Consider the following 27,026-nt stretch of genomic DNA (forward strand, 5'->3'; position numbering starts at 1 on the left):
AATCCTAATTACATTGGCTGTAGTAGACAAACAGTAAAGACTAACAAAGGTAACAACCACTATGTAGTTGTACAAGAGACTGATGTTTTTTAAAAATATTTCTAATTGTGCGTTGTATTGTTCAGCATGTGCGTGTTTACATATATGCATTTTGCTAATGATGACTAGGATGTATTCCGACAAGTTGATACTTGGGTTTATATCTAGATATTTTGGATCTAATACCATTTCCAAGGATTCCTAATAGTAGAAGGGATAGATTCCCTGACATATTCTTGGTAGATGTTTAGCTAAACTATTTAAGGGCCTGACAGGACACTCACCATCCTTTGTTAAAAATTTTTTTTTTTTTGAGCATTTTGTTTAGAGCATCAGCAACATTATCTGTGACAAACATGACATTTTAGTAAGCTTTGATATAGTAAATCTGAACTTTCCTACTGAGGATCTCCTTGTACTGCTACAAGATAAATTCTCAAAGAAGGTACTCCTTATATTTCAAATATAAAAATATATTATACAAACAGAACTCTGGTCTATCCATTTTCAAATATAAAAATACATTATACAAACAGAACTCTGGTCTATCCGCTTTCAAATATAAAAATACATTATACAAACAGAACTCTGGTCTATCCGCTTTCAAATATAAAAATACATTATACAAACAGAACTCTGGTCTATCCGTTTTCAAATATAAAAATACATTATACAAACAGAATTCTGGTCTATCCGTTTTCAAATATAAAAATACATTATACAAACAGAACTCTGGTCTATCTGTTTTCAAATAACTCTGGTCTAGCCATGGACAGTCCGCTTTTGCAAGTTTTAGCAAATCTTTATGGAAACATTGGAAGGGGGGGGTGCTAGAAGAATGGTCCATGGAAAAGGTATATTGACAATATATTTTAAGTCTGGAACTCTTGTCTACCTTAACATCCACTTTTTTTTTTCACGAGTACCTTAATTTGGTTTATATGCCCCAGAAGAAGGAAGAGAACAGGATAATATTGATTTTTATAATCAGCTACAAAACATATATAATAAAATAAATAAAAATGATTACATAATTTTAGCAGGAGACTTAAATGCAAGAATTGGAAACACAAAAATTAATAATAATATAGGAATACATGGAGAATACACTCTAAACAGAAATGGTAAAAAATTGATTGACTTCGTAGTTTATAATAACCTAAAAATAATGAATTCCTTCTATAAACATAAAGACATACATAAATATACTTGGGCAGCAAGAGGATGAAAATCAATATTAGATTACTTCATATTAAATGAAAAGACATCAAAATTTTCACTAGATGTTAGAGTTCACAGAGGATATGAAATAAGCAGTGACCACTTCCTTGTTAACATAAAATTAAGATTATGGGATGCAGAATTTATGCTTGGTGAGAATATATTGTTGGAAGTAGAGGAAATAAGAGATCTGGGGGTGATAGTGGATAAGGATCTAAAATTTAGGGGACACATCGCCAAAATTGTGAAGACAACACAAAGACTTCTGGGAATGATGCGGAGGACACTGACATGTAGAAGTAGAGAGATACTTGTTCCAATGTATAAGGCTTTGATTAGGCCACACTTGGACTATTGTGCCCAGATTTGGTCACCGGGTTTTCAGAAGGATGAAGAGATGTTGGAAAGGGTCCAAAGGCGACTGACTAAGGTAGTTTCTGACCTCTGGAATGTTGAGTATGAGGAAAGATTGAAAAGATGTAATTTGCAGAGTCTCGTGGAGAGAAGGAAGAGGGGAGATATGATAGAGACCTACAAGTTGGTAAGGGGTTGTTATAGGATCAATGGTGGAGAAGTTCTACAGAGAATAGTGGGAGATCAGGGGAGAACCAGAGGTCATCCCTGGAAACTGTATAAGGAGGGTGTGAGTAAGGGAGTGAGAGGCAGGTTTTTTTCGTGCAGAGTTGTGAGTGATTGGAATGCCTTGCCTGAGAGCGTGGTGTCTGCAAGTAGTTTGAATGTGTTTAAGACACGGTATGACGAGATGTGTGTGTAAGATAAAAGGACCTCCTAGATGAGTCTTTGACTCCATGAGGTCTTGTTTAATAATAATAATAATAATAATTACCACCTAAATGGCTACAAGTAACATGAACAGAAAGAAAATTTGAAACATTCGTTTATAAAACTAGACTATTGAATGACACAAATGTACAATGGCTATATGAACAAAGAATTAACCAGTATCTAGATAAAATAAAACAAAATGAAGAAATAGAAATAGAATGGCTTAATATAAAAACGATACTAAATGCAGCAGCAAATGAAAGCTTAGGAAAGACCAAAAAATTCAATAAAAGAAAAAAAACTGAAGATCTGGGATGATACAATCAAAGAAATAATCAAAAAGAAAAAAGAAGCCTATCACAAATGGTTAAGCAGTAAAAGATTAGAAGATGAAATAGAATATAAAAGAATAAGAGCCATAGCTAAAAGAGAAGTCAGAAAAAGACATAGAGAATCATGGAATAAATTTGTTTCTAATTTAGAACATGATTTATATAAAATAAGACCCAATGTATATAAGATTTCGAAACACCTAAATGCAGATACCAAAGAAAACAAAATTAAACACTGAATTGAAATTAGAAGAATTTCTAAATTACTACACAGAACTGTGGACAGACAAATATTTTAAAAAAGACAACTGGCAAACAATTAACGAAAATGAAAAGGAAATAACTGAAGAAGAATTAGAAATCAGCCTGAAAGAAACAAGAAACAGAAAATCACCTGGAGAAGATAAGCTAGGTTCAGAACTATATAAATACGCAGGAACAAGATTCAAAGGAAGAATCTTATTATTTTTAAATAAAATTTACTCAACTGGTATCCCCCCAATAGAATGGAGAAAAGCAATTGTGATTCCTATCTTTAAGAAAGGTAATAGAGATGACCCTAAAAACTATAGAGGTATCAGTATACTAAATTCATGTTACAAAATATACAGCAGAATCTTAAATAACAAACTAATGAAATATTCCGAAAACTTTATTCTAGAGGTACAAAATGGATTTAGAAAAGGACGATCATGTATAGACCCAGCCTTCTGCCTAAAATTAATAATAGAGAAAAGAAGAGAATATAATTTAGAAACACATATTGCATTTATTGACTTTGAAAAAGCATTTGACAAAGTTAAAAGAAACATATTATTTAACATATTAAAAGAAAGACAAATACCAAATAATATCCTAAAAGCTATCACAAGTATATATGAAAATAATCAAATACAAATAAGATTAAATCATGAGCTATCATATACAAGAGAGATAAACCAAGGGGTCCGACAGGGATGTCCCCTCTCAGCAACTCTTTTTAATATCTACTTAAATGAAATAATAATAAAATGGAGTAAAAATTTACATCAAGGAATTAAACTTTCACCTACAGTTAACTTAAACACTCTCCTCTTTGCAGATGACCAAATAATAATTACAAATTCTGAAGATAACTTACAGAAAGCTATTTTAAATCTAAATGAGATATCCAATGATTATGGTATGATAATATCAACGGAAAAATCAAAAACTATGGCCTTTAAAGGACAAGATCCAGCAAGAACTAAAATAGTATTAGATAACAAGATCTTAGAACAGGTGAATTCATTTAATTACCTAGGATGTATGATCACTTATGAAAATGAAAAAGATATAAACATAAAAATTGCAAAATATTTAAAAATAACAGGAGTAATTAACTCTATATTTAAACCAAACCTAGTTCAAAAACTAACCAGGCTAAAAGTATACAATACATTAGCCCTACCGGTCTTAATGTATGGAAGCGAAATCTGGACAATAAAACAAAAAGACAAAGATTAACAACAGCAGAAATGAAGTTTATGAGAAAAACTGCAAAGTATACCCTATTTGATCACAAAAGAAACGAAGATATTATGAAAGAATTAAACCAAGAACCAGTAATTGAAAAAGTTAAAAAATACAAACATAAATGGGTGGAACACGTTCAAAGAATGAAAACAGAAAGATTACCAAAACAAGCCTTAAAGTACAAGCCATTAGGAAAAAGAAAACCAGGACGTCCTCTTAAACGATTCAACAATGACTTCTAAGGCCGGAACAGGCCATACTAGGCCTAAATCCTTGATACGTATGATGATGATGATGATGAGTACCTTAATCATCAAAATCCTAACATGAAATTCACTTATGAATTAGAATCAAATGGTTCACTCTCATTTCTGGATCTTTCAGTAACCAAGGAATCGGGTAAATTAAAAGCCTATATTTTGAAAGCCTACATACTACTACTATTATTATTATCCAGGCCTCCATGGAGTCAAAAGACTCATCGTGGGAGGTCGGTTTTAAGAAACAAAGTTTATCATACCACTCCTTGAACCTATTGACCGTTCCAGCTCTGACCAGTCTCTCTCAGGCAATGCATTCCAAGGTTCAACCACCCTCCACGCAAAGAAACCATTCCTCACCTTCTTGTGCACAGCCTCCTTTTGTAACTTCCAGGGATGGTCCCTTGTCATCGTTCCTTCCCACCATTCCACCAAGTGAAAGAACTCTCCAATGTCTACCCTGTAAGTCTCTCAATAGTTTAAGAGTCTCAATCATATCACCTCTCCTTCTTCTATCCACCAAACTCTGCAGTCCATATTCCCTCAGTCGATCCTCATAACTCATATTGTACAATCCTGAAACCATCTCCGTTATCCGCTTCTGTACCCTTTCCACAGTCAATTTATCCCCTTCAAATCCTGCAGACCAAATCTGAGAACAATAGTCTAAGTGTGGTCTGATCAGTCTTATACAATGGAATGATAACTCTTTTATCTCTCCAGGTCAGCGTCCTTCTCAGTATTGTAGCAATCCTCTGAGTTACCCTCACCACCTCTGCAATATGCTCCCTGAATTTCAGTTTTTTATCAGTCATCACCCCCAGATCTCTTGTCTCCCCTACCTCCTCCAGTATCACTCCTCCAATTGAGTATGCATCCTCCCATCGACAGATCCCAAACCTGAAAACTTTACATTTTGCTGCATTGAACCGACAACCCCAATTCATTTGCCCATCTGTCTAGTTTATTCAAATCCTCTTGCACGGCTGCCACATCTGCACTATTACTGATAACCCTTCCCAGCTTCACATCATCTACAAACAACTGAATGTCCCCTTGCAATCCATTGACAATATCATTGATATAAAGGTTGAACAATACAGGTTCTAGTACTGACCTTGGAACCCCACTTGTAACCTTCCGCTTCCTTGATATTGCCCTACCACACACAACTCTCTGAGACCTATCAGTCAGCCAATCCCGAATCCATTTGACTAACCCGACATTTAAACCCATGTGCTGCAACTTAAATATCAGCTTATCATGTGGCACCCTGTCAAATGCCTTTGCAAAATCCAAAAAAATGGCAGTATATGCCTTTCCCTCATCAACTGCTCTTGTCACTTTATTATAAAAGGCAATCATATTACTAAAGCAAGAGTGCCCCTTAACAAATCCGTGTTGATTCTCACAGATAACATTACCCTCATCTGATCAATGCTGTATATATATAGTCTCACTCACTAATTTCTCCAAGACCTTAACAACTACTGATGACACACAAACAGGCCTATTATTAGACACTTCTAGTCTGCTACTGCCCTTATGCAGCAGCACTATCTTACCTTCCTTCCATTCCCTGGGCACCTTTCCCATTGCCAGACTTTCATGGAAAAGCCAGGTCAAAGCAGCTGTCAGTATTTTAGCACATTCTCTCAAAACCCGTGGTGAAATACCATCCCGTCCAACAGCTTTACTCGTATCCAGAGTACTCAATATTTGGAATACGCTCTCCTCTTGCACCTCTAAACCCTGATCAAGCCCTATCCCTTTGGTATTAAAACCTCCTCCAGGATGAAATAATCCAATAAAGTGCTCAATGAACAACTCCACTATGTCCTCTGCATCAGTCACTCTATTCCCATTTTTATCCTGCAGTGTCATTCTTCCACAATTGTTTCTCTGCCTACTGGCTACATAGCTAAAAACTTCGCTAGGATTTTCTTTGGATCTTAGTGCCAATCTCTTCTCATATTCCAGTTTTGCCTTCCTCACCATTCTGGTCACTCTCCTGCCCTGCGTCTTATATTCTTCGTGTATCTGTCCTACACCCCTCTCCCTGTATATCTTCCATAATCTCTTTTTTTAACTGCAGTTCCTGTTTGATATCGTTTGTCATCCACTTTACACCAAATTGTGTCCGCTTCTTCACCCCGTGGAATACAGCTTACTATTACTATTAACAAATATTCTTTCATAATTTCCCAAGCACTAATGATATCCTGGCCTTCCAATTCTGCACTCCATGGAACTGCCCCTAGTTGATACCTAAGACTACTATAATCACCTGCCTTATAATTCCATATACATTCCCTTTTCTTCGATACACCTGCATGTCTGTTCATCTTCCAAGTCAAAACCACATGGTCACTCTCTCCAAGTGGTGGGAGAGATGTCATCTCACTTATTATCAGCTCTTCTGATGCTATAACCAAATCCAAAACTCTTGAACCTTTTGTTCCCTCTATTACATGCTGCCGAAGACATTTGTCCCTCAAGAATTCCAGAAATTCTATCCCCTTCTTACTACTTGCATTTTCCTCTTCCCAGCTTATACTGCTGTAATTAAAATCTCCTATAGCCATCATTCTTCTTGCATTTGCCAAGCTCAACTGCCTAAACATCTCCTGGTCGCCACCCTCTGCTCCCTGGTTTATAGAAACAACCCACTAAATATCCTGTCTTGTCCACTTCCACTTCTACCTCACACCATTTGTGTCACTGCCTTCCAAAGCCTCTACTCAAAGAGGACATAAGTCATCACTTATCATAAGCAGTACTCCACCACCACCACCACTTTTTCCTTTCCTACTCTGCCACTTCAATTCCGGTTATTATATCATCCTCTGTCAACCACGTCTCAGAGATCCCAATAATCTTTGGCCAGGTTGATGCTATCAGCGCCAGCAATTCATCTCCTTTATTTCGGATACTCCTGGCATTAGTATAGAGCATAAAAATGTCACTGCTTCTATACCTATCATTGTCCCCTCTTAACCTCCCCTGTGAAAGATGTCTACAATCCTCTTCCAATCATTTTAGACCTCAAAAATTGGGTATTATTTTTACACTAGGAGCAAGAGTGCATCAGCTCATCACTGACAAGGATGTACTAGTTCAAGAACTCCAACATTTAAAAAAAAAATTTCCATTCAAATAGCTACAAGTAACTAGAGATAATATGGTTCATTATCTCTGGGTTACTTAACCAACATGAGATTAGAGATATATTTCTAATGAAGAGGAAAACATAGGCTTCATCATATTTTCATTAGCTCTATTTCCATAAAACTGCAAAGATAATTAAAATACATAAAATCAAAACAGTATTCATCCCCTTTAATCAAGAAGAGGTCATTATTCTGATCCTTAAAACCTCAACATAGTCCACTTAAATATCCAGATTGGTATTGGCTATGGTGTAAATGCAGGCCATCTTACTATGGACAGACAGTAAAATCTATTGAGCAATGCATTGAAGAACACATCTGATATATTGAATACCAGAGTGTGAGGCCTCAGCTTTAACATTATATGTATGCTCTTCAGCCAACACACAAAATGCTTGGTGATGAGACATTCAGTTTTACGGGATAAATCTGAACTATTACCGTGCTGCTATGACATAACTGAGAGAAAAATTTGAAAATCCTTGGAAATTGCATTAGATTCAAAACATCTAAATATAAACAAAGTGTCAACTTTTTGGAATGAATATGTCCTAGTCATTGTTAGCCAAATGGTGTAACCAATGTGTAAACGCGTACAACGTGCTGAATATAAAATGTGTGTATACAATGCACAATTAGAAATATTCTTAAAAAACATCAGTCTCTTGTATAACTGTATAGTTATTGTCACCTTTTGTAGTCTTTACTGTTTATCTATTAGTTTGTCCAGAAATTCTATTTAATTAGGTTGAAACATGTTTTTTTTAATTAAAATAATGCCAGCCTTGTTGGCTCAGTGGTTAGTCTATTTGCTCTCTAGCAGAAAGGCTGCGGGTTCGAAAGTGGGGTCGGAACCCCCCTTTCGAGTCATCAGAATTCAAGGAGAACTGGCCTACCAGTCCGGAACATGGGGAGTTGGGCAGAGTAGCCCCCTAGTTATAAATAAAATGCTTCTACTACATAAAAAGCGACCAATGAAAGGGACTGTCGCTGCCATGCTGGCACTGTACTGTAAACACAATTAATTTCCTCGAATTGTCAGTTTTTATGGTTTACAAATCAATTTAAGTTGGATTATTCAAAAAGAATATTGAAAATCATAATTATTATTATTATTATTACGGGCAGCTCCAAGGAGTCCTTAGACTCATTGAGGGAGGCTCAACATCATGTAAAGAACAACTATTCGACATTCACACAGTATCTATCATACTTCACCTTGAACTTATTTACAGTCATGGCACCCACAACAGACTCTGGCAGCTTATGCCACTCATTTACCGCTCTCCAAGTAAAAAACCTAGCTCTAACACCCTTGCTAACCACACGCTTACCAAGCTTCCATGGATGGCCCCTAGTCCTCCCACTACCAGTCCTATTCTCAAAAATATCTTCTGAATTAATCTTATAGAAACCCTTCAGTAATTTGAATGTCTCAATCATATCACCCCTTTTTTGCTTATCAACCAATTTCTGCAGCCCACAAATCTTCAACGTGTTCTCGTAAGATTCATTCCATAGTCCTGCTATTATCTTGGGCACTCGTCTCTGGATCCTCTCCACCTCCTTCCCATCAAGAAGAAACCCCGGCACCCATATCTGGGCACAGTAGTCTAGATGAGGTCTTATCAAGGCTTGATACAGAGGAACAATAACCTGTTTGTCTCTGCTTGTTCAAGTATTTTTCAGCAACCAAGTGATTTGATGAGCTGATTTAGCCACTTTTGCAATGTGCTCCCCTAAACTTCACCTCCCTATCCACCAACACTCCCAAATCCCTAGCCTCTTCAATCTCCTGGAGTATGGTTCCACCAATGTGATATACTGCTACTAATCTTTTCACTCCAAAATGCATAACCTTACACTTTGCTACTTTAAATTGACATCCATTTTCCTTAGCCCAGTCCTCCAAGCTATCCAAATCACCTTGCAAAATTTTGACATCCTGTTCACTCACAATTGCTCTACCCAACTTTGCATCATCAGCAAACAAGTGAACACTTCCTTTCAGATCCTTTCTATATATCGTTAATGAACAAATTGAAAAGTAGTGGTCCAAGAACAGAACCCTATGGCACACCACTGGTCACAGGTCGTCTTTTGGACTCTACTCCTGAATAAACCACTCTCTGATATCTCTCCTTCAACCACCCTCCTGTCCATCTCACCAACTCTATATCCATCCCTATATACTGCAGTTTACTGATTAGAATTCCATGTGGTATCCTGTCAAAGGCCTTAGCAAGGTCCAGTAGAATCACCGTAAACCCATTTCCCTTATCCAGGTCAGTAGTCACTGTGTTATAAAACGTGAGCAAGTTACTGAGGCATGATCTACCCTTCACAAAACCGTGTTGTCTCCCATATAGTATCCAATTTTCATCTATCCAATCCTGTATTTTTTTCTTGACTATTTTCTCCAAGACCTTGACAACAATTCCTGATATGCTGATCAGCCGGTAATTTTGAACAGCAGCCTTGGAACCTCCCTTATGCAGTGGAACTATTTTCCCCTCTTTCCACCACCTTGGAACTAACCCAGACCCGAGACTCAAATTAAACAAAATGGTCAAAGGCACTGACAATTCTTTAGCCGCTTCTTGTACGACACGAGCTGGTATACCATCCAATCCCACAGATGAATTGACATTGAGCTTTTGTAATAGACTGTTCACCTCCACTTCATTCACCACAATTCCATATGAGCTGTTGGTTCTTCCATTTCTGCAATGTCACCACCAGGATGATATGCTCTTACAAAGTGCCCACTCAATAGTTCTACTATATCAACTGATTTGGTTACCTCCCTACCATCGGCATTCTTTAAAATCATTTTGCCATATACATTTTTTCTTTTACTTGCAGCATATCGAAAAAACTGTTTGGGATTCTTTTTAGCCTGCATGGCTAATGTTCTTTCATAATCCACTTTTGCTTTTCTTATCACACTTGTTACTCATTTTGTCTGGGCTTTATGCCATTCATGTGCCTGCAGGTCACCTTTCTCCCTCCACAGTTGTTTCTCTTTTTTGCAGCTCAGTCTTAATGGTGTTATTCATCCATTTAATCCCTACTTGATATATTATTCGGACTCTAGGTATACAGTCAGCCATTGCCTCCTGCAAACACTTCTTAACTGCCTCCCATGGACTATCAACATCCAACCCTTGCAGTTTTACATGCCATTGGACTGAACCAATCAAACTCCTAAGCTTGTCATAATTACCAGCCTGATAATTCCACATGTACCCTGTCTTAATTGTAAATTCCACACCTTTAGCCACTTCCCAAGTCAAGACCCTATGATCATTCTCACAAATTGGTGGCAACGTGGTCATATTCGTTATAGCCAAATTCCTCAGATGTAATTACTAGGTCAAGCACTCTCTGACCTCTAGTATTTTCCATTACATGTTGCAGATAGTTATCCCTGAATAACCACATAAAATCCAATTCCTTCCTCCCATGTGTTCTCTCCTCTTTCCAATCAATGTTACCATAGTTGAAATCTCTCATAATAATTACTCTCCTTCTTCTATTTGCTTATGCATACTATCTCCACCATCTTTTCCATCATCTGGTCTATAGCAGCACCCAATTGTATATTTTGTTCTGCTAGCCTCAATCTCACACCAAATGGCCTCAAATGTGCTCTTTTCTCTATCCTTTAATTCAACTTCTATTCTCCTTGGCTGCAGCTCATCAGCTATCATCAATAATACTCCTCCCCCCCCCATTTTATTCTCCCTTTGATTCCTGAACACACTATGCCCCTCACATTCAATCCCACTAGCTATATCATCTTCAGCCAGCCATGTTTCACTAATGCCAATAACCTGTGGTCTGGAGGTGCAAACCAAGTCCAAAAATTCTTTCTTCTTGTTCCTAATACTCTAATTACTTAACATAATATTTATAATTTTATCTTTTCATTAAATTATGGGACATTAGGCTGTCCCTACAAGTACAATACAGGATAGCAAAATTCAATGTAAAATATGGGACAGTCCCGTATATACAGGACATCTTGCAAGCCTATGTTAGGGGCATCCGGATGGAGTCCAGTAGCTGACAGTTGTAAAGTATGTGGTCAACAGTCTATTGAAGGTGTGGACTACAAATGCATGATGATGACGATTCCAGGATATGGAATCTGTAAGTAGTGTCTTAGTTTTCCATGTCCGTTAGTAGCATGATTAAACCTGGATTAATGCCAATGCTTATATTACATGTAGCTTACAAGTGTTGATTAATATTTATATTTTTGAAGAAGCTGAAGTCTGCTTCTGATACTTGGCAAGTACTTTTTTTGTTGTTGATCTGTTTTTTGATGTTTTCCATTCTTCTTCCCACAAGTTTAGGCTTCTTTCTTCTGCAAGTATTTTTATAGCAGATTTCAAGTATGCTTTAATGTGTTTTTAGCTACTGCTTTAGCCATCTGATCCGCTCACTCATTTCCTGCTACCCTAGTATGCACATTCACCTAACAGAACTTGATTTCCCGTTGTGATAGTGAGATTCCAAACCAGATTTTGTGTCTATTCTATTAATGCTATATGGTTATTCTGACTTTTTATGCTGTCTATAGTGCTTCTACTGTCACTGTAAATTATTGCTGTCTTTTGATGAGAGGTGTTCAGTTCTAATTCCTAGAGATATGTAAGTGAATGAACCAAATGAACTATAGCTAGTTGTTTTGCTTGGTTGTTGGAACAGAGAGGATGCAGTCTAGAGAAGCGTTCTTGTATAGTGGACTGTCTGTGATATGCAGTGAAAGAATAACTGATGTTCACTTCGGTTTTGCTTCCATCAGTGTAAATTTGGAAATCATCACTTTCGGAACTTTCCTTCTCCTTAATATATATTCTCTTTGCTGGGTAAGGCCAACTACTGTGGTGATGTGGGCATTCGTAGCAATTCGGATTGATGTTGTAATTTTCATTATATCTTCTGGAAGCAACTTCATATATAAGATAATTCTTGTATTTTCAGGCAGATCAGTGTTAGAACTGCAATAATGCAAGCTGCCTCGAAAGATATTATCCTGTATCCTTTAATTATATGTATGGCTATAAGGCATTGAACTCTGTTTAGCTTTTGTCGGTTTTTCTTTGATTTTAATATTTCCAGACAGGTGCAGCATAAGATATCAGTGGTAGTATAGCTCCAGTATATATTTAGTGCTCATTGGCCTAATCCTCACTTAATGCTTGCCGACTTTGTTAGGTTTATTATTAGTAAGCTTTTTTTGGCAACATATGAGATGTGCTTATGGAAGGTAAATTTTTCATGTATTATTACTCCTAGGTATTTTAGCTCACTGACTACCTCTTGAGTTGTTCGTTGGCCGTTACTTCTAATTGTAAGCCGTCGTGTCCCTGCATTTTCATCACATCATTGGCGAATGCTATTACTTTTGTTTCAGTAGTGAAAGGAAGTCTTAATAATGAGTCGTACTGGATATTGCAGGAGCCTTGCAGGCAGCCTCATTTAACTTCTTTCTTTACAACTGTGGTTTTTAATGTCATGGTTGCTTTGCTGTCTGTAAAATAATTTTTTGTAAGATTGAGTAAGTTTTTTGGACATTTTAAATCTCTTAATTGATTGATTATGACTGGCCATCACACAGCATTGAAGGCTCCTTGTACTTAGAGTTAGATCAGTAATATGTCTTTTTATTGCTGTAGACTGTCTTCTGTGAACTCTTTAACCTCCATAATTGCATCTGCTGTGCTTGATTGAGGTCTGAATGCATACTGATTGCTGCTTAATAGGTTTCTTGAGTAGACATAGTGCATTATTCAGTTTATCAGAAGTTTTTCTAGCACCTTACCAGCAACTCATGACTTATTTTTCATGGTATTAACAACACCACAAACACTTTTATCAACAAAGATGTTTTATTAACGTTTATATTTCGCAGATTTTCAACTCAGCATCATCAGAGCACAACACACATGTAAACATGACAGTGAGTGAGTGAAACAATATAATTGCAAAAGACAAAAGATCTACAGTCCTATTTTTGGCGCCCTCTAACGAAAAAAAAAAAAAAAAAAACTCGCAGTTATCCAGGAGTTTTTCTTAGGATAACCGTCTCCCAAATTTTTGGCAAATTAATGCAACCATATTTGTTAAGGTTGGGAGAATTCTTCAAAGCCATTGCTGACTCAAAAAATAATCTTTCAGATCTATAACGACTCCTAAATAGCATATTCGTTTTCCTCCATCTAATCCTGTGTGAAGGAGTGTCCAAAGCGTGGTCTGCCAGTCCCGACTTGCCATAGTAATAGTAGCGAATGTATCTTTCATGTTCTTCCAGGTGGATGTTCACTGATCTTCCTGTTTGCCCATAATAGGCCAAGTCACGGTCACATGGAACTTCATACACTCCTGGGTGTGCTAAAGGGTGAAGTTTATCCTTAGGCGAGCGGATCAGAGTTGCCAGCTTGACATGAGGTTTGAAGGTGGTGCGAAGGCCATGTTTCAACAATACTTTGGCTATTTTTTCCGATGTACCTCTGATATAGGGAATAGAAATGGTCATGTCGTATTCTTGTGTATTAGGGGAGGGCAGAGTAATGGGCCTATGTAGTATTTTATCTATTTTGTAGGGATTGTAGCCGTTGGCTAAGAACATATGACGCAGGTACTGAAGTTCAGTGGTCAGAGCTGTATCGTTAGAACAAATGGCTCTGGCTCTGTGTGTAAGTGTTTTTAAAATGCCGTACTGTTGGACTGGATGATGATGTGAAAAATTCACTTCACAGTAGAAAAATAATCAAAAGACTGTTTACCATTTCTTGACACATTAGTCACCCGCCTTTCAGATGGATCACTATCTTTTTCTATTTACAGAAAGCCTACACACACCGGAAGATACCTACATAAACAATCACATCATCATCCAGTCCAACAGTACGGCATTTTAAAAACACTTACACACAGAACCAGAGCCATTTGTTCTAACGATACAGCTCTTACCACTGAACTCCAGTACCTGCGCCATACGTTCTTAGCCAACGGCTACAATCCCTACAAAATAGATAAAATACTACATAGGCCCATTACTCTGCCCTCCCCTAATACACAAGAATACAACATGACCATTTCTATTCCCTATATCAGAGGTACATCGGAAAAAATAGCCAAAGTATTGTTGAAACATGGCCTTCGCACCACCTTCAAACCTCATGTCAAGCTGGCAACTCTGATCCGCTCGCCTAAGGATAAACTTCACCCTTTAGCACACCCAGGAGTGTATGAAGTTCCATGTGACTGTGACTTGGCCTATTATGGGCAAACAGGAAGATCAGTGAACATCTGCCTGGAAGAACATGAAAGATACATTCGCTACTATTACTATAGCAAGTCGGGACTGGCAGACCACGCTTTGGACACTCCTTCACACAGGATTAGATGGAGGAAAACGAATGTGCTATTTAGGAGTCATTATAGATCTGAAAGATTATTTTTTGAGTCAGCAATGGCTTTGAAGAATTCTCCCAACCTTAACAAATATGGTTGCATTAATTTGCCAAAAATTTGGGAGACGGTTATCCTAAGAAAAACTCCTGGATAACTGAGAGTTTTTTTTTTTTTTTTTCCATTAGAGGGCGCCAAAAATAGGACTTTAAATCTTTTGTCTTTTGCAATTATATTGTTTCACTCACTCACTGTCACGTTTATATGTGAGTAGTGCTCTGATGATGCTGAGTTGAAAATCAGCGAAATATAAGTGCTAATAAAACATCTTTGTTGATAAAAGTGTTTGTGGTGTTGTTAATACCGTGAAAAATAAGTCATGAATAACCATCAACACCTAAGCTTATCTGTTAGACCTTACCAGCAACGTTTATGAGTCTGATTGGTCTATATTTGCTAATTTCATTGGATGTTTCTTTTCCTGGTTTGATTATTGGTATAATTTTAGAGTGTTTCCATACTAAAGAAAATCGCTTTTAGTCATTTGTTGTAAACTATTGTTATGAATTTGGGGAATTAGGCAAACACTCTTTGGAGTATATTGCTGATTATTCCGTCTTCTCTTGGAGTTTTTTTTTTTTTGGATCTGTTGATCTTAATACTGACTCAATTTCATTAATTGCAAATAATGTCTGTCTGTTTTCATTCTTCGTCTGTAAGTTTTGCAGATTTCTTCAAATGTTGATTTATCGTCATCAGGAATAAACTTCTTTATCATAATAGCTGCAGTTTCTGCTAAGTTTTTAGTGGAGGTGCTGTCTGTTGTCTTATTCTTGCTTGCTGCTAATTTAGATATGCAATTCCAAGGATTTGATATGGTTGAAACAGTACAGAATTTTTTCCATGATTCTGTTTTCGCATTTGTAATTTTGGACTGGTAGCTGTGTTTGGCTTTATAGTAGTTCTGTGTTCTACACTCTCTTTCTTAAATCTTGGTTATTGTGTGTTCTTTGGTGTAGTCATCTGAGTGCGTTAACACGTTTTCTTAGAACTATTGGTTTGTCTTTCCACCAAGGTACTGATTTTCTTCCATCAATGTTTAGCTTCTTGGTTGTTCTGAGTTTTTGGTCACTGGAATTTTTCAGATGTTGATGAAAGTGCAGAAGCAAGGAGATCTGTATCAGCTTGTACTGGAGCCTGGATGGCTAGTTTTTCATCTAAGCTGAGCTGTTGTTCACTGTTCGCATTAAAGTGATCTGAGATTAGGTGTGAAAATTCTCTTTTTAATGCTTTTACAAATATATCTAGGTTGGTTTTATTGGTTTACTTGATGTTAATGCTATGGTTTGTGTTTTGTATTCTGTTTAAATTTTTGTTACTGATATTGAGACTTAATATGAGATGGTCAGAACAGCTTTCTTCTTCTTCTCATTTCCATTCAGAAACCTGGAGTAAAATAGCATTGTTTGCTATTGTCAGATCAATGAAGCTGCTTCCTCTGGTATTTTCAAATGATGGACTGTTACTGTCATCATTTAGTATGTAGGAAGTTTGATGCTATGAACTCTTCCAAATTTTTACCTCTATTGTTTGTGCTTTTGTTAAACATAAAACTGAATGGGCATTGCTATCTATGTTGTCCATTTTTTGTAAGTCGTATTTTATGTCAACGTGATAGTTTAGATACATATTTGCAGCAAAAGTTTTAATTCTGAGGTACATAATTTCGATAAGAACCGAGTCTTTGTTAATTTCTTTGTGCTGAGAAATTAATATTGCCTTGACTTCAGGGTTGACTACGAGTATTGCAGCTCTTTCTTTCTGATTTTTTGAAAAATATTTTATAATTACTTGAAAACCTGCGTATTTTGTTGTTGATGTTGTAGGGTTCTTGTATTAATGCTAATCCTATATTTTATTCTATTTATGAGTTCTGTTTATTTACAACCTTTATAGAGAGTTGAAGAGATTTATTTGAAGGCATGCCAGGAAATTTTGAGCTGTCTATAGTAGTTGTATGTCGGACAGTCTTTGCTTAGTGCCATGTGTTTGCAGTCGTTTTTGGTTTTGGCATGCTTGTTGTGATTTTGGCAATTTATGCAGTTCATCTGAGACTTATTTTGTGGTCACTTGCTGAACTTATGTTCTTTAGAGCAGAATGGACATCTGGTTTATCTCCTGCAGTCTCGTGTATCATGGTGGAATTTATTGCAGTTTAAGCACCTCATAATGCTTACATGGTCTGCACAGTAGCAAATTCTCCACAATATTTTAACACCAGTTCTCAACAATTTGGTCTTCACCGTTGGATCGACTTCTATAATCAACTTTCTCTTGTTTGTTTTTTTTTTAAATTTTTCATGATGAATTTCTGTGTCATCTTTATATCGCCATTCAATAGTTCTTCATTCTGCATGTGGATTGAGTCAATTTCATTCGTTTCGTTTCGTATCAATTTCACTGGGAATGTCATATATGATTAGCCTTGGAAAATGTTTCTTACTGGGATTTGCTACTAACATATTTTTGCATTCCTTAAAGATTCCGTTATGTAAGTATATGTCGATCTTTTTTTTGGATTCAATTAAAACTCCTCCGTTATCTATTCTTTTCATGTTTGTGATTCAGATTTTCATTTTTCTTGAGTCTGTTTTTTCTTTTATGATATTTTTGGTGTATTCGCTGTTTAGCTGAGCTATCAGTTTCACTATTAATTTATAGCAAAAATTGTTTTCAGGTTTGTCTTTGTTTTTAGCATTGTTTTTAACAACATGCGAGTATAGCTGAGTAGGCTGAGCTAAGTTAGCCAATTCCTCTATTCCTGGTTGGTTGTAGTAGTCTGTAGTTCTGTTGATAGTTTAGTTTCATTTTTTATTTTATTGAATGCCTTTGTTAGTTTGCTCACTGCAGTTATGTCCTTTTTTAAATTGTTTCTTAAATTACTGCTTACTTTGGCAACGTTATGCAACAAATCGAGGGCTTTTCTAACTGTAATTCTTCCCGTGCTGCCATCTTAATTCTCGTAGACAGGCTTATATGTTGGTTATGCATTTCTAAATCACTTAGGGAATTGAAACAACGTAGATCCGAATATAAATTAAATAATACTTTAATAGATATTTCCGATATTTCGGCAATGTCACATTGCATTTTCTAAAGGAACTTACAAAAAGGCAGGTGCACACAGGCACTAACAATACAGTAACTGAGCATGAAGATATGAAGCTATCATTCTCCTAGAAGTCCTGATGGTGCCCTCTGGTGGGCTAAGTAGGCGTTCTTGGCCATTGGGCTGAAGGTCTGCTGATGTATGCCTCCCAAATTTGGGGCAGTCGCATACAACCAAATTTGTTGAGGTTTGGAGAGTTTCTTAGGGCAGAGGCTGATTCCATAAATAATCTTTCGAATTTATATTTGCTCCGGTGTATTATTGTTGCTTTCTTCCACCGTATTCTGTGGCGAGTATCCAGAGCATGGTCTGCAAGACCAGAATGGCTATACTTGTAAAACCGGATGTAGTCCTTGTGTTCAGAAATTCTGATATTCGTTGTCCTGCCTGTTTGGCCAAAGTACGACAGTTAACAACTGCAAGGGACCTGGTATACACCAGGTAGGTCTAGGGGAAGTGGTTGGTCTTTGGTAGAGCGGATAAGGGATGCCAATTTTCTGTAAGGCCTGTAACAGGAGGTGAGGTCATGTTTTTTTAGAATTTTGGTAATTTTTTCTGAGGTGCCTCGGATGTAGGGAATGGTGATGGATTTAGAGTAATCTTTTTTGTGGGGAGGGGGGGGGAGGGGGCTGTGATTTGTAGGTTTTAATATTTTTTGGATTTTTTTGGGGGGGGGGTAGCCATTGGCTGAGAAAGTGTTGAGGATGTGATTTAGTTCAGTGTTAAGGGCTATGTCGTTAGAACAGATTAGTTTAGCCCTGTTGTATAGTGTTTTTACCACTCCATATTGTTGTGAGGGGGGGGGGATTGTTGGTGGATATATCTGCCTGTATGGGTGGGTTTTCTGTAAACTGAGAAAACCAAAGTTCCATCAGGCTGGCGGGTGACTAGTGTGTCTAGGAAAGGGAGGCAGTTGTTTTCCTCTTTTTCCAGGGTGAACTTGATTCTGGCGTGTTGGTTGTTTAAGTGTGTAAGGAAGGAGAGCAGTGTTTCAGAGCCATGTGGCCAAATAGCGAACACATCATCAACGTAGCGAAGCCATATGGTTGGTTTTTGTGGGGCAGAGGCTAAGGCTTTTTCCTCAAAGGTCTCCATAAAGAAATTGGCCAAGGGTGGGGAGAATGGTGACCCCATGGCTGTCCCCTCTATTTGTTTGTAGAATTTTCCCTGCCAAACGAAATAGCCTGAGTTCATTGTGAACTGAAATAGGGCTGAGATATCGGGGGATAATTTAGCTTGGATTAGCTCTAAAGTTTCCTTGAGTGGGACATTTGTGAATAAGGAGGAGACGTCGAAGCTGACCATTATGTCAGTGTGTTGGAGTGTAAGGTTTTCTATGCTGGCTTTGAAGTGGGCTGAGTTTTTTATGTGTGATGGAGTGTTGCCAGTATAGTGTGTGAGCTCTTTGGCCAAATGTTTAGCTAATTTGTATGTGGGGGAATCAATGCCATCCACTATGGGACGTAATGGCACATTTTCTTTATGTATTTTTGGGAGTCCGTAAATACGGGGGGGGTATAGAGTTAAACGGTTTTAATCTGTTGGTAACTTCTACAGGCCAAGAAGTGACTTTCTTAAGGAGGCTGTGAAGTTTTCTAATTTGTGAGTTGGTGGAATTGTAATTGATAGGGAGGTAAGTAGCCCGATCTAATAGAAGAGCATTCAACTTACCTTTGTAGTCCTTTTGGTTAAGTACTACAGTTGCATTTCCTATATCCGCTTTGGTGATAACTAATTCTTTATTATTTCTCAATTCCTGTAGGGCTTTAAATTCCTTGTTGGATATATTGGTTTTGGGTGGTTTTGCTATGGAAAGGACACAAGCTACATCCAGTCTTACACTGTTGGCGATTTGATGTGTAAGGTGGCGGATTCCTCTTTCAATCTGGATCATAATATCCTCACTTGGTATTTTTTTGGGAGCAATGGCTCCCAAAAAAATTTTACATGTCATCTCGTGTACCGCCGCAGACAAAGAGTTTGAAAAGATACGAGGCCGACAGATGAAGAAATTCGATAAATTAAAAAAGAATTCTACCGTCAATCCAAAACTTGCTACCAACACCGTAATCAACCTTTCTTCAGGCACTCTGAAGCCTGAAGCTCTCAACGTGATTTCACGTGGCCACAACTTCGGCATTGCTCCCAAAAAAATACCAAGTGAGGATATTATGATCCAGATTGAAAGAGGAATCCACCACCTTCCACATGAAATCGCCAACAGTGTAAGACTGGATGTAGCTTGTGTCCTTTACATAGCAAAACCACCCAAAACCAATATATCCAACAAGGAATTTAAAACCCTACAGGAATTGAGAAATAATAAAGAATTAGTTATCACCAAAGCGGATAAAGGAAATGCAACTGTAGTACTTAACCAAAAGGACTACAAAGGTAAGCTGAATGCTCTTCTATTAGATCGGGCTACTTACCTCCCTATCAATTACAATCCCACCAACTCACAAATTAGAAAACTTCACAGCCTCCTTAAGAAAGTCACTTCTTGGCCTGTAGAAGTTACCAACAGATTAAAACCGTTTAACTCTATACCCCCCCCCCCCCGTATTTATGGACTCCCAAAAATACATAAAGAAAATGTGCCATTACGCCCCATAGCGGATGGCATTGATTCCCCCACATACAAATTAGCTAAACATTTGGCCAAAGAGCTCACACACTATACTGGCAACACACCATCACACATAAAAAATCTCAGCCCTTCAAAGCCAGCATAGAAAACCTTACACTCCAACATACTGACATAATGGTCAGCTTCGACGTCTCCTCCTTATTCACAAATGTCCCACTCAAGGAAACTTTAGAGCTAATCCAAGCTAAATTTTCCCCCGATATCTCAGCCCTATTTCAGTTCACAATGAACTCAGGCTATTTCGTTTGGCAGGGAAAATTCTACAAACAAATAGAGGGGACAGCCATGGGCTCACCACTCTCACCACCCTTGGCCAATTTCTTTATGGAGACCTTTGAGGAAAAAGCCTTAGCCTCTGCCCCACAAAAACCAACCATATGGCTTCGCTACGTTGATGATGTGTTCGCTATTTGGCCACATGGCTCTGAAACACTCCTCTCCTTCCTTACACACTTAAACAACCAACATGCCAGAATCAAGTTCACCCTGGAAAAAGAGGAAAACAACTGCCTCCCTTTCCTAGACACACTAGTCACCCGCCAGCCTGATGGAACTTTGGTTTTCTCAGTTTACAGAAAATCCACCCATACAGGCAGATACATCCATCAACAATTCCCCCCCCCCTCACAACAATATGGAGTGGTAAAAACACTATACAACAGGGCTAAACTAATCTGTTCTAACGACATAGCCCTTAACACTGAACTAAATCACTTCCTCAACACTTTCTCAGCCAATGGCTACCCCCCCCCCCAAAAAAAATCCAAAAAATATTAAAACCTACAAACCACAGCCCCCTCCTCCCCCCCTCCACAAAAAAGATTACTCTAAATCCATCACCATTCCCTACATCCGAGGCACCTCGGAAAAAATTACCAAAATTCTAAAAAAACATGACCTCCCCTCCTGTTACAGGCCTTACAGAAAATTGGCATCCCTTATCCGCTCTACCAAAGACCAACCACTTCCCCTAGACCTACCTGGTGTATACCAGGTCCCTTGCAGTTGTTAACTGTCGTACTTTGGCCAAACAGGCAGGACAGCGAATATCAGAATTTCTGAACACAAGGACTACATCCGGTTTTACAAGTATAGCCATTCTGGTCTTGCAGACCATGCTCTGGATACTCGCCACAGAATACGGTGGAAGAAAGCAACAATAATACACCGGAGCAAATATAAATTCGAAAGATTATTTATGGAATCTGCCTCTGCCCTAAGAAACTCTCCAAACCTCAACAAATTTGGTTGTATGCGACTGCCCCAAATTTGGGAGGCATACATCAGCAGACCTTCAGCCCAACGGCCAAGAACGCCTACTTAGCCCGCCAGAGGGCACCATCAGGACTTCTAGGAGAATGATAGCTTCATATCTTCATGCTCAGTTACTGTATTGTTAGTGCCTGTGTGCACCTGCCTTTTTGTAAGTTCCTTTAGAAAATGGCAATGTGACATTGCCGAAATATCTATTAAAGTATTATTTAATTTATATTCGATCTACGTTGTTTCAATTTCCTAAGTGATTTAGAAGCTGCCATCTTAATATTACTCAAAGTTGTAGTATTATATCTTCCTACTGAATTGCTAAGTTTTCTAAGGTACAGAATTTAAGAAAAATGTACTTACAATTTTCCTGTTTGTTTCTAGAAGTGACACTCCACTGAATTAGGCTTCAGATGGTTGTTTCTTGTGACCTTTGTACCTCCTAGTGGTAGAATTTGGGAGGGGGGGGGTGCTAGCCCTTGCTGTAGTATCTAATCCTATTATGTCATGTTGGAGGCTTAATGGATTTTTTACAACACTCAAAAAGAATTAAAATAGAATTTAATACTTCCTATATTTCATCCTAGTCACTAGGACATCTACGGGGATTACAAAAACAATTAATGTAACATATTATGTACTTCCTAGCCATAGACTCAGCCCCACTCAAACCTTCTATCTGGCTAAGATATGTAGATGATGTGTTCTCTATTTGGCCTAATGTCCCAGACACATTAGACTCCTTCCTCAGTCATCTCAATAGTCTACATCCAAGAATCCAGTTCACTATGGAAAAGGAAAAGAACAATTGTTTACCCTTCCTAGACACCTTAGTCACACGCCTGCCTAATGATACACTTACCTTCACCGTATACAGAAAATCCACACACACAGGCAGATACATTCACAAACTCTCCCACCACCACCCCTCTCAACAATATGGCATTATTAAAACTCTTCCACAATCTTTGTTCCAGTGGAACCGCCATCACTACTGAGCTTAACCACATACACAGCACTTTCCTCTCCAATGGCTACAGTGAACACAGTATCAAAAAAATAATCAACTCCTCCCCCATTCCCCGTCCTTCTCGTCAACAAGATTTTAAAAATGGCATCACCATACCCTACATCCGTGGCACATCCATAAAAATAGCCAAGATACTAAAACAGTACAACCTACACACAGCATATAAGCCCCACCACAAACTTGCTACCCTTATCCGTTCTACGAAAGATCAGCTCCCTCCTCTCTCTCTGCCTGGAGTTTACAAAGTACCCTGTTCCTGTAAGCTGGCGTACTTTGGACAGACAGGCAGATCAGCATCCATCCGCCTAGAGGAACACAAGTCTTACATCTTCAAACACAACTATGACCATTCAGGCTTGGCTGACCATGTTTTGGACACCACCCACAGGGTATCATGGAAGAAAACCACCATGCTCCACCACAGCAAATTCAAGAAAGAGAGACTTTTCTTAGAAGCAGCAGCAGCTCTCAAAAACCAACCAAGTCTCAATAAATACGGTTGCATTAAGCTTCCGAAGATTTGGGAAACACTCATCACCAGAGTTCCCACCTTACATTCCAGGCCACCTACTACTGCCCTTAGAGGGCGCTCTACCTAGATAGGACTTTAGTGTCACCCACGTAGTTGGGCTTAGTATTGTTTGGTATTTGTGTTTATGTTATATTAATTGTTTTTGTAATCCCCGTAGTTGTCCTAGTGACTAGGACGAAATATAGGAAGTATTAAATTCTATTTTAATTCCTTTTGAGTGTTGTAAAAAATCCATTAAGCCTCCAACATGATGTCCTCACAGCACTTAAGCCTCTACACACGTAATCCTATTATGAGCGGGTTGTTGTCTTTGAGAGGGTAGCTGAACAGTAGATACAATCTGACCAGTGGTATTCAATCCATAAAGATAGAATAAAATTCACTCATACATGCTTAGAACTATGAAAACTAGAGTAAATTACTCACTGTTAGAGCACTGTACAAGCTATCAGTTGATATCAGATTCATCCAGTTTTTCTGTTTGATATCGCACAAAATCAAGGTAAAAGCAGGAGCGATTTCAGGCTTGTCCAAGCCTAAACTGTGTGTGTGTGTGTGTGTGTGTATGTGTGTATATATATATATATATATATATATATATACTTTCCCTTTTTTTTGTAGGATGGAAAGCTTTATTATGTCAGCGGGAGAACTGCTCAAGTGTCAGTAATAACGAAGCAGTGAAGGTGAGTTATTTGTTTCATTGTATGAACTGAGTGCTTTATTTAAATTTTTTTTATCACTTTTTTACATGAAAGGCTGTAATAAGGCCTGTGTCAAATAAATGATGGGATGTGGTCGATAACAAAGTAATCTTTTGACATTTTTCTTGAAGAGTTGGAGTTTGTAGTCATTGGGAAATACTTCATGGGGATGACCCTCAGGATTAAAGTTGATGGTATGAATTATGAACAGGAATAGCAGGATTTTATGGGATATCACCACTTTATGGAATGTTAGAGGGAGTTAGGAGTAGCATGACGATGCATGTTTAATGAATTTTACAACAGCAGTCCTCCCAGGCAAGTGGAAAGAAGGTAAAATTGCTTCAATCCATAATGGTGGTGATAAGGCTGTGGCTATAAATTATATAAGAATTTGTGGTTAAGGTATTGGAAAGATTAGTGTGAGAACTACTACTTCTACTTATGGCTCTGCAGTTCAAATTGAGCCTTGGCCTCCTGGAGTTCTTGCTTCCAAATCTGTCTGTTCAAAACTGTTATTTCTGAATAATATTATTTCTTCAAAACTGGACATTATAATATGATTTTGCTGTGTTGTCTAATGGTGACTATCCATCTTGTTCTAGGTTTTCCTTTTGGTTTTTTTACCAATAATTTTACTTTTATTGTCTTCATAAGAATCCTGCCATTTTCAATACAAAAAAAAAAAAAAAACACGTCCTGCTCACTGCAACTTTTTGAACTTGATTACACTCGATATTGTGAGTTCTTTAAAAGTTGATATAACTCATGGTTGTATATGATTCTCCAGAGACTGTTATCATTCACTGGTCCAGATATTTTTCTAAGGATTTTCCTCTCAAAAGTTGAAATCTTCATGAAATATATTTATGATTTCTCAACTATTTGCCTTAAAGTGAAAATCTGATCCTCACCTCAATTTGGCCTTAACCCAGCTTGTTCTTCTTCAAGCATTCCTGCCACAAATTTTCTTACCTTTTTCTTAAGTATACCTATATATCTTACCAGGAACACTCAATAGGGAAATTCTTCTGTAATTCTGAAACCCATTTTTATTTCCCTTTTTATAGATGAGTACTATGAGAGCTTTACTCCAGTCATCTGGAATTTGATCCTCTGACCAGGCTTTCTGAATTATGCAATATAGCCTCTGTTAGAAAAAACTGCATCTTATTCAATCAGCAATGTCAGTCACATTGCTGATTATCCTACCTATCTTTGCATCATCATCAGGAAATAGCAGTATGTCTCCTGTCAAATCCTTCCCAATATCATTAATATAAAGATTGAATAAGAATGGACCAAGGATTGATCTCTGTGGTACACCACTGGTCACTTTATATATTGCAGACTCACATCTCCTGTACACCATATTTTGATGTGTCAGCCAGCCCTTCTCTTATTCGAAATTAATACAGCCAGGCTTCATATGAGTTTGATTAAAGCATTTTTCAATTACTATGATTTGAAAAAATTATATTACATTTTTTATTTTTTAATTTTTACCTTATGTGATGCAAATTTCCAGTTAATGCAATCTTTTTTTTTATGATAGTTAAAAAAAGATTTGAGTCATGCACTAAGCTTTTCATGTGTCTAGCAGGAAAAATAAAATAGAGGAATGGCATGTGTATGAAGAAGCTCTGTGAAAAGAGGGGATGATAATGCATCCCTGGTTCTCCTCAGATTAGAGCATTCTTGGTATCACGTTGAGGAGAACATAAAGGTCAGTGCATCAACTCAACGAGATGCCTTCCCAAACTATCACAGTTCTCTCCACTATCAGTGTGCTTTTCATGGATATAAGAAGGATGAAAACATGTCTTATATCCATGAAAAGCACACTTATAGTGGAGAGAACTGTAATAGTTTAGGAAGGCATCTCATTGAGTTGATGCACTGACCTCTGTGTACTTCCTAGCGAAACCATGAATGCTGCAACTTACAAAGATGAGGTCCTGGACCTCTGTGTTCATCTGTATGTGGATGCGATAGGAGAGACATTTATCCTACAAAATGATAATGCTCATCCTCATTGAGCTAATCTTGTCGACTAATATCTTGAAGAGACTATTGTACATATGGACTGGTCAGCCAGGTCTGTTCACCTTAATCCTATTGAGTATGTCTGGGGTGCTCTAGGTAGTTGTTTCTGCTCTCAACGTCTCACCCCAAAACCTTGATGGGAGCAATAGTTATTAACTGAGCTCCTGGACACCATTTTTAACGGTATGAAACATCATTGTGAGTGCTGTATTGCAGTGAGGTGTGACCACATTTGTTACTGAGGCACTTTGACCCATGTTATTTTGACTTCTTGTTTTTGATTATTGTCTTCATGTACATATTTCTTACTGAATTATACTATTAATGTATAATTTTTGTTTCATCAATTGCATAAAAATTCATCATCCAGTTTTTGAATTATTTTGCAACTTTCCTCTTTGTTCTTTAATGTATGGAAACCAGTGTAGATTTTCACCATTCCTCCCATCATAGTCTAGTTCCCTAACTCTCCACATTAGGTCTCATACCAATAAAGTTTCTCATACCAATAGAGCCTCTGTAGTGTAATTGGAAGAACAACAGTATGTTGCACCCTTCAATTGGAAAAGGCCAAATTCGATTCATCATTGAAAATGACCACACCATTGCTTCTGCCTGGTATCTCCACTTCTGGACCTACTCCCACTGAAGAGACCTCAATAAAGGTCGAAACTAGTCTGGGTAGTGGCCCTTCCCTTAATGCATAACATTATACATATCCGCAAGGAGATGTGTTTTGCATTATGGTAGATACTGAGATAGGAGTGATGTTAGCTTGGTCCACCTTTGCTACGAGTTGCCCAGTGTTATACTACCTTTCCCCAGTCCTGAAGATATTTTCAGGCACAAACTTTGTTTGCTCACACTTGGATAAAGGATTAAACTAAATTTATTATCAATTCATC

General features: G+C 37.7%; 1 protein-coding gene across 1 annotated transcript in view; it reads left to right on the forward strand.

The window, feature by feature from the left end:
• unc79 (UNC-79 domain-containing protein) overlaps nucleotides 1-27,026 on the forward strand; it is a 1,277,183-nt gene that overhangs the window by 245,809 nt on the left and 1,004,348 nt on the right. The window contains exon 10 of the mRNA XM_090395893.1: nucleotides 23,993-24,057. Within this exon, the coding sequence (XP_090252019.1) occupies nucleotides 23,993-24,057 (65 nt within the window). The remainder of the gene's footprint in view (nucleotides 1-23,992; nucleotides 24,058-27,026) is intronic.

Source organism: Typopeltis vanoorti, chromosome 1 (genome assembly GCF_054136105.1).
Source record: "Typopeltis vanoorti isolate ZY-2024b chromosome 1, IOZ_Tvanoo_1.0, whole genome shotgun sequence".
NCBI lineage: Eukaryota > Metazoa > Arthropoda > Arachnida > Uropygi > Thelyphonidae > Typopeltis > Typopeltis vanoorti.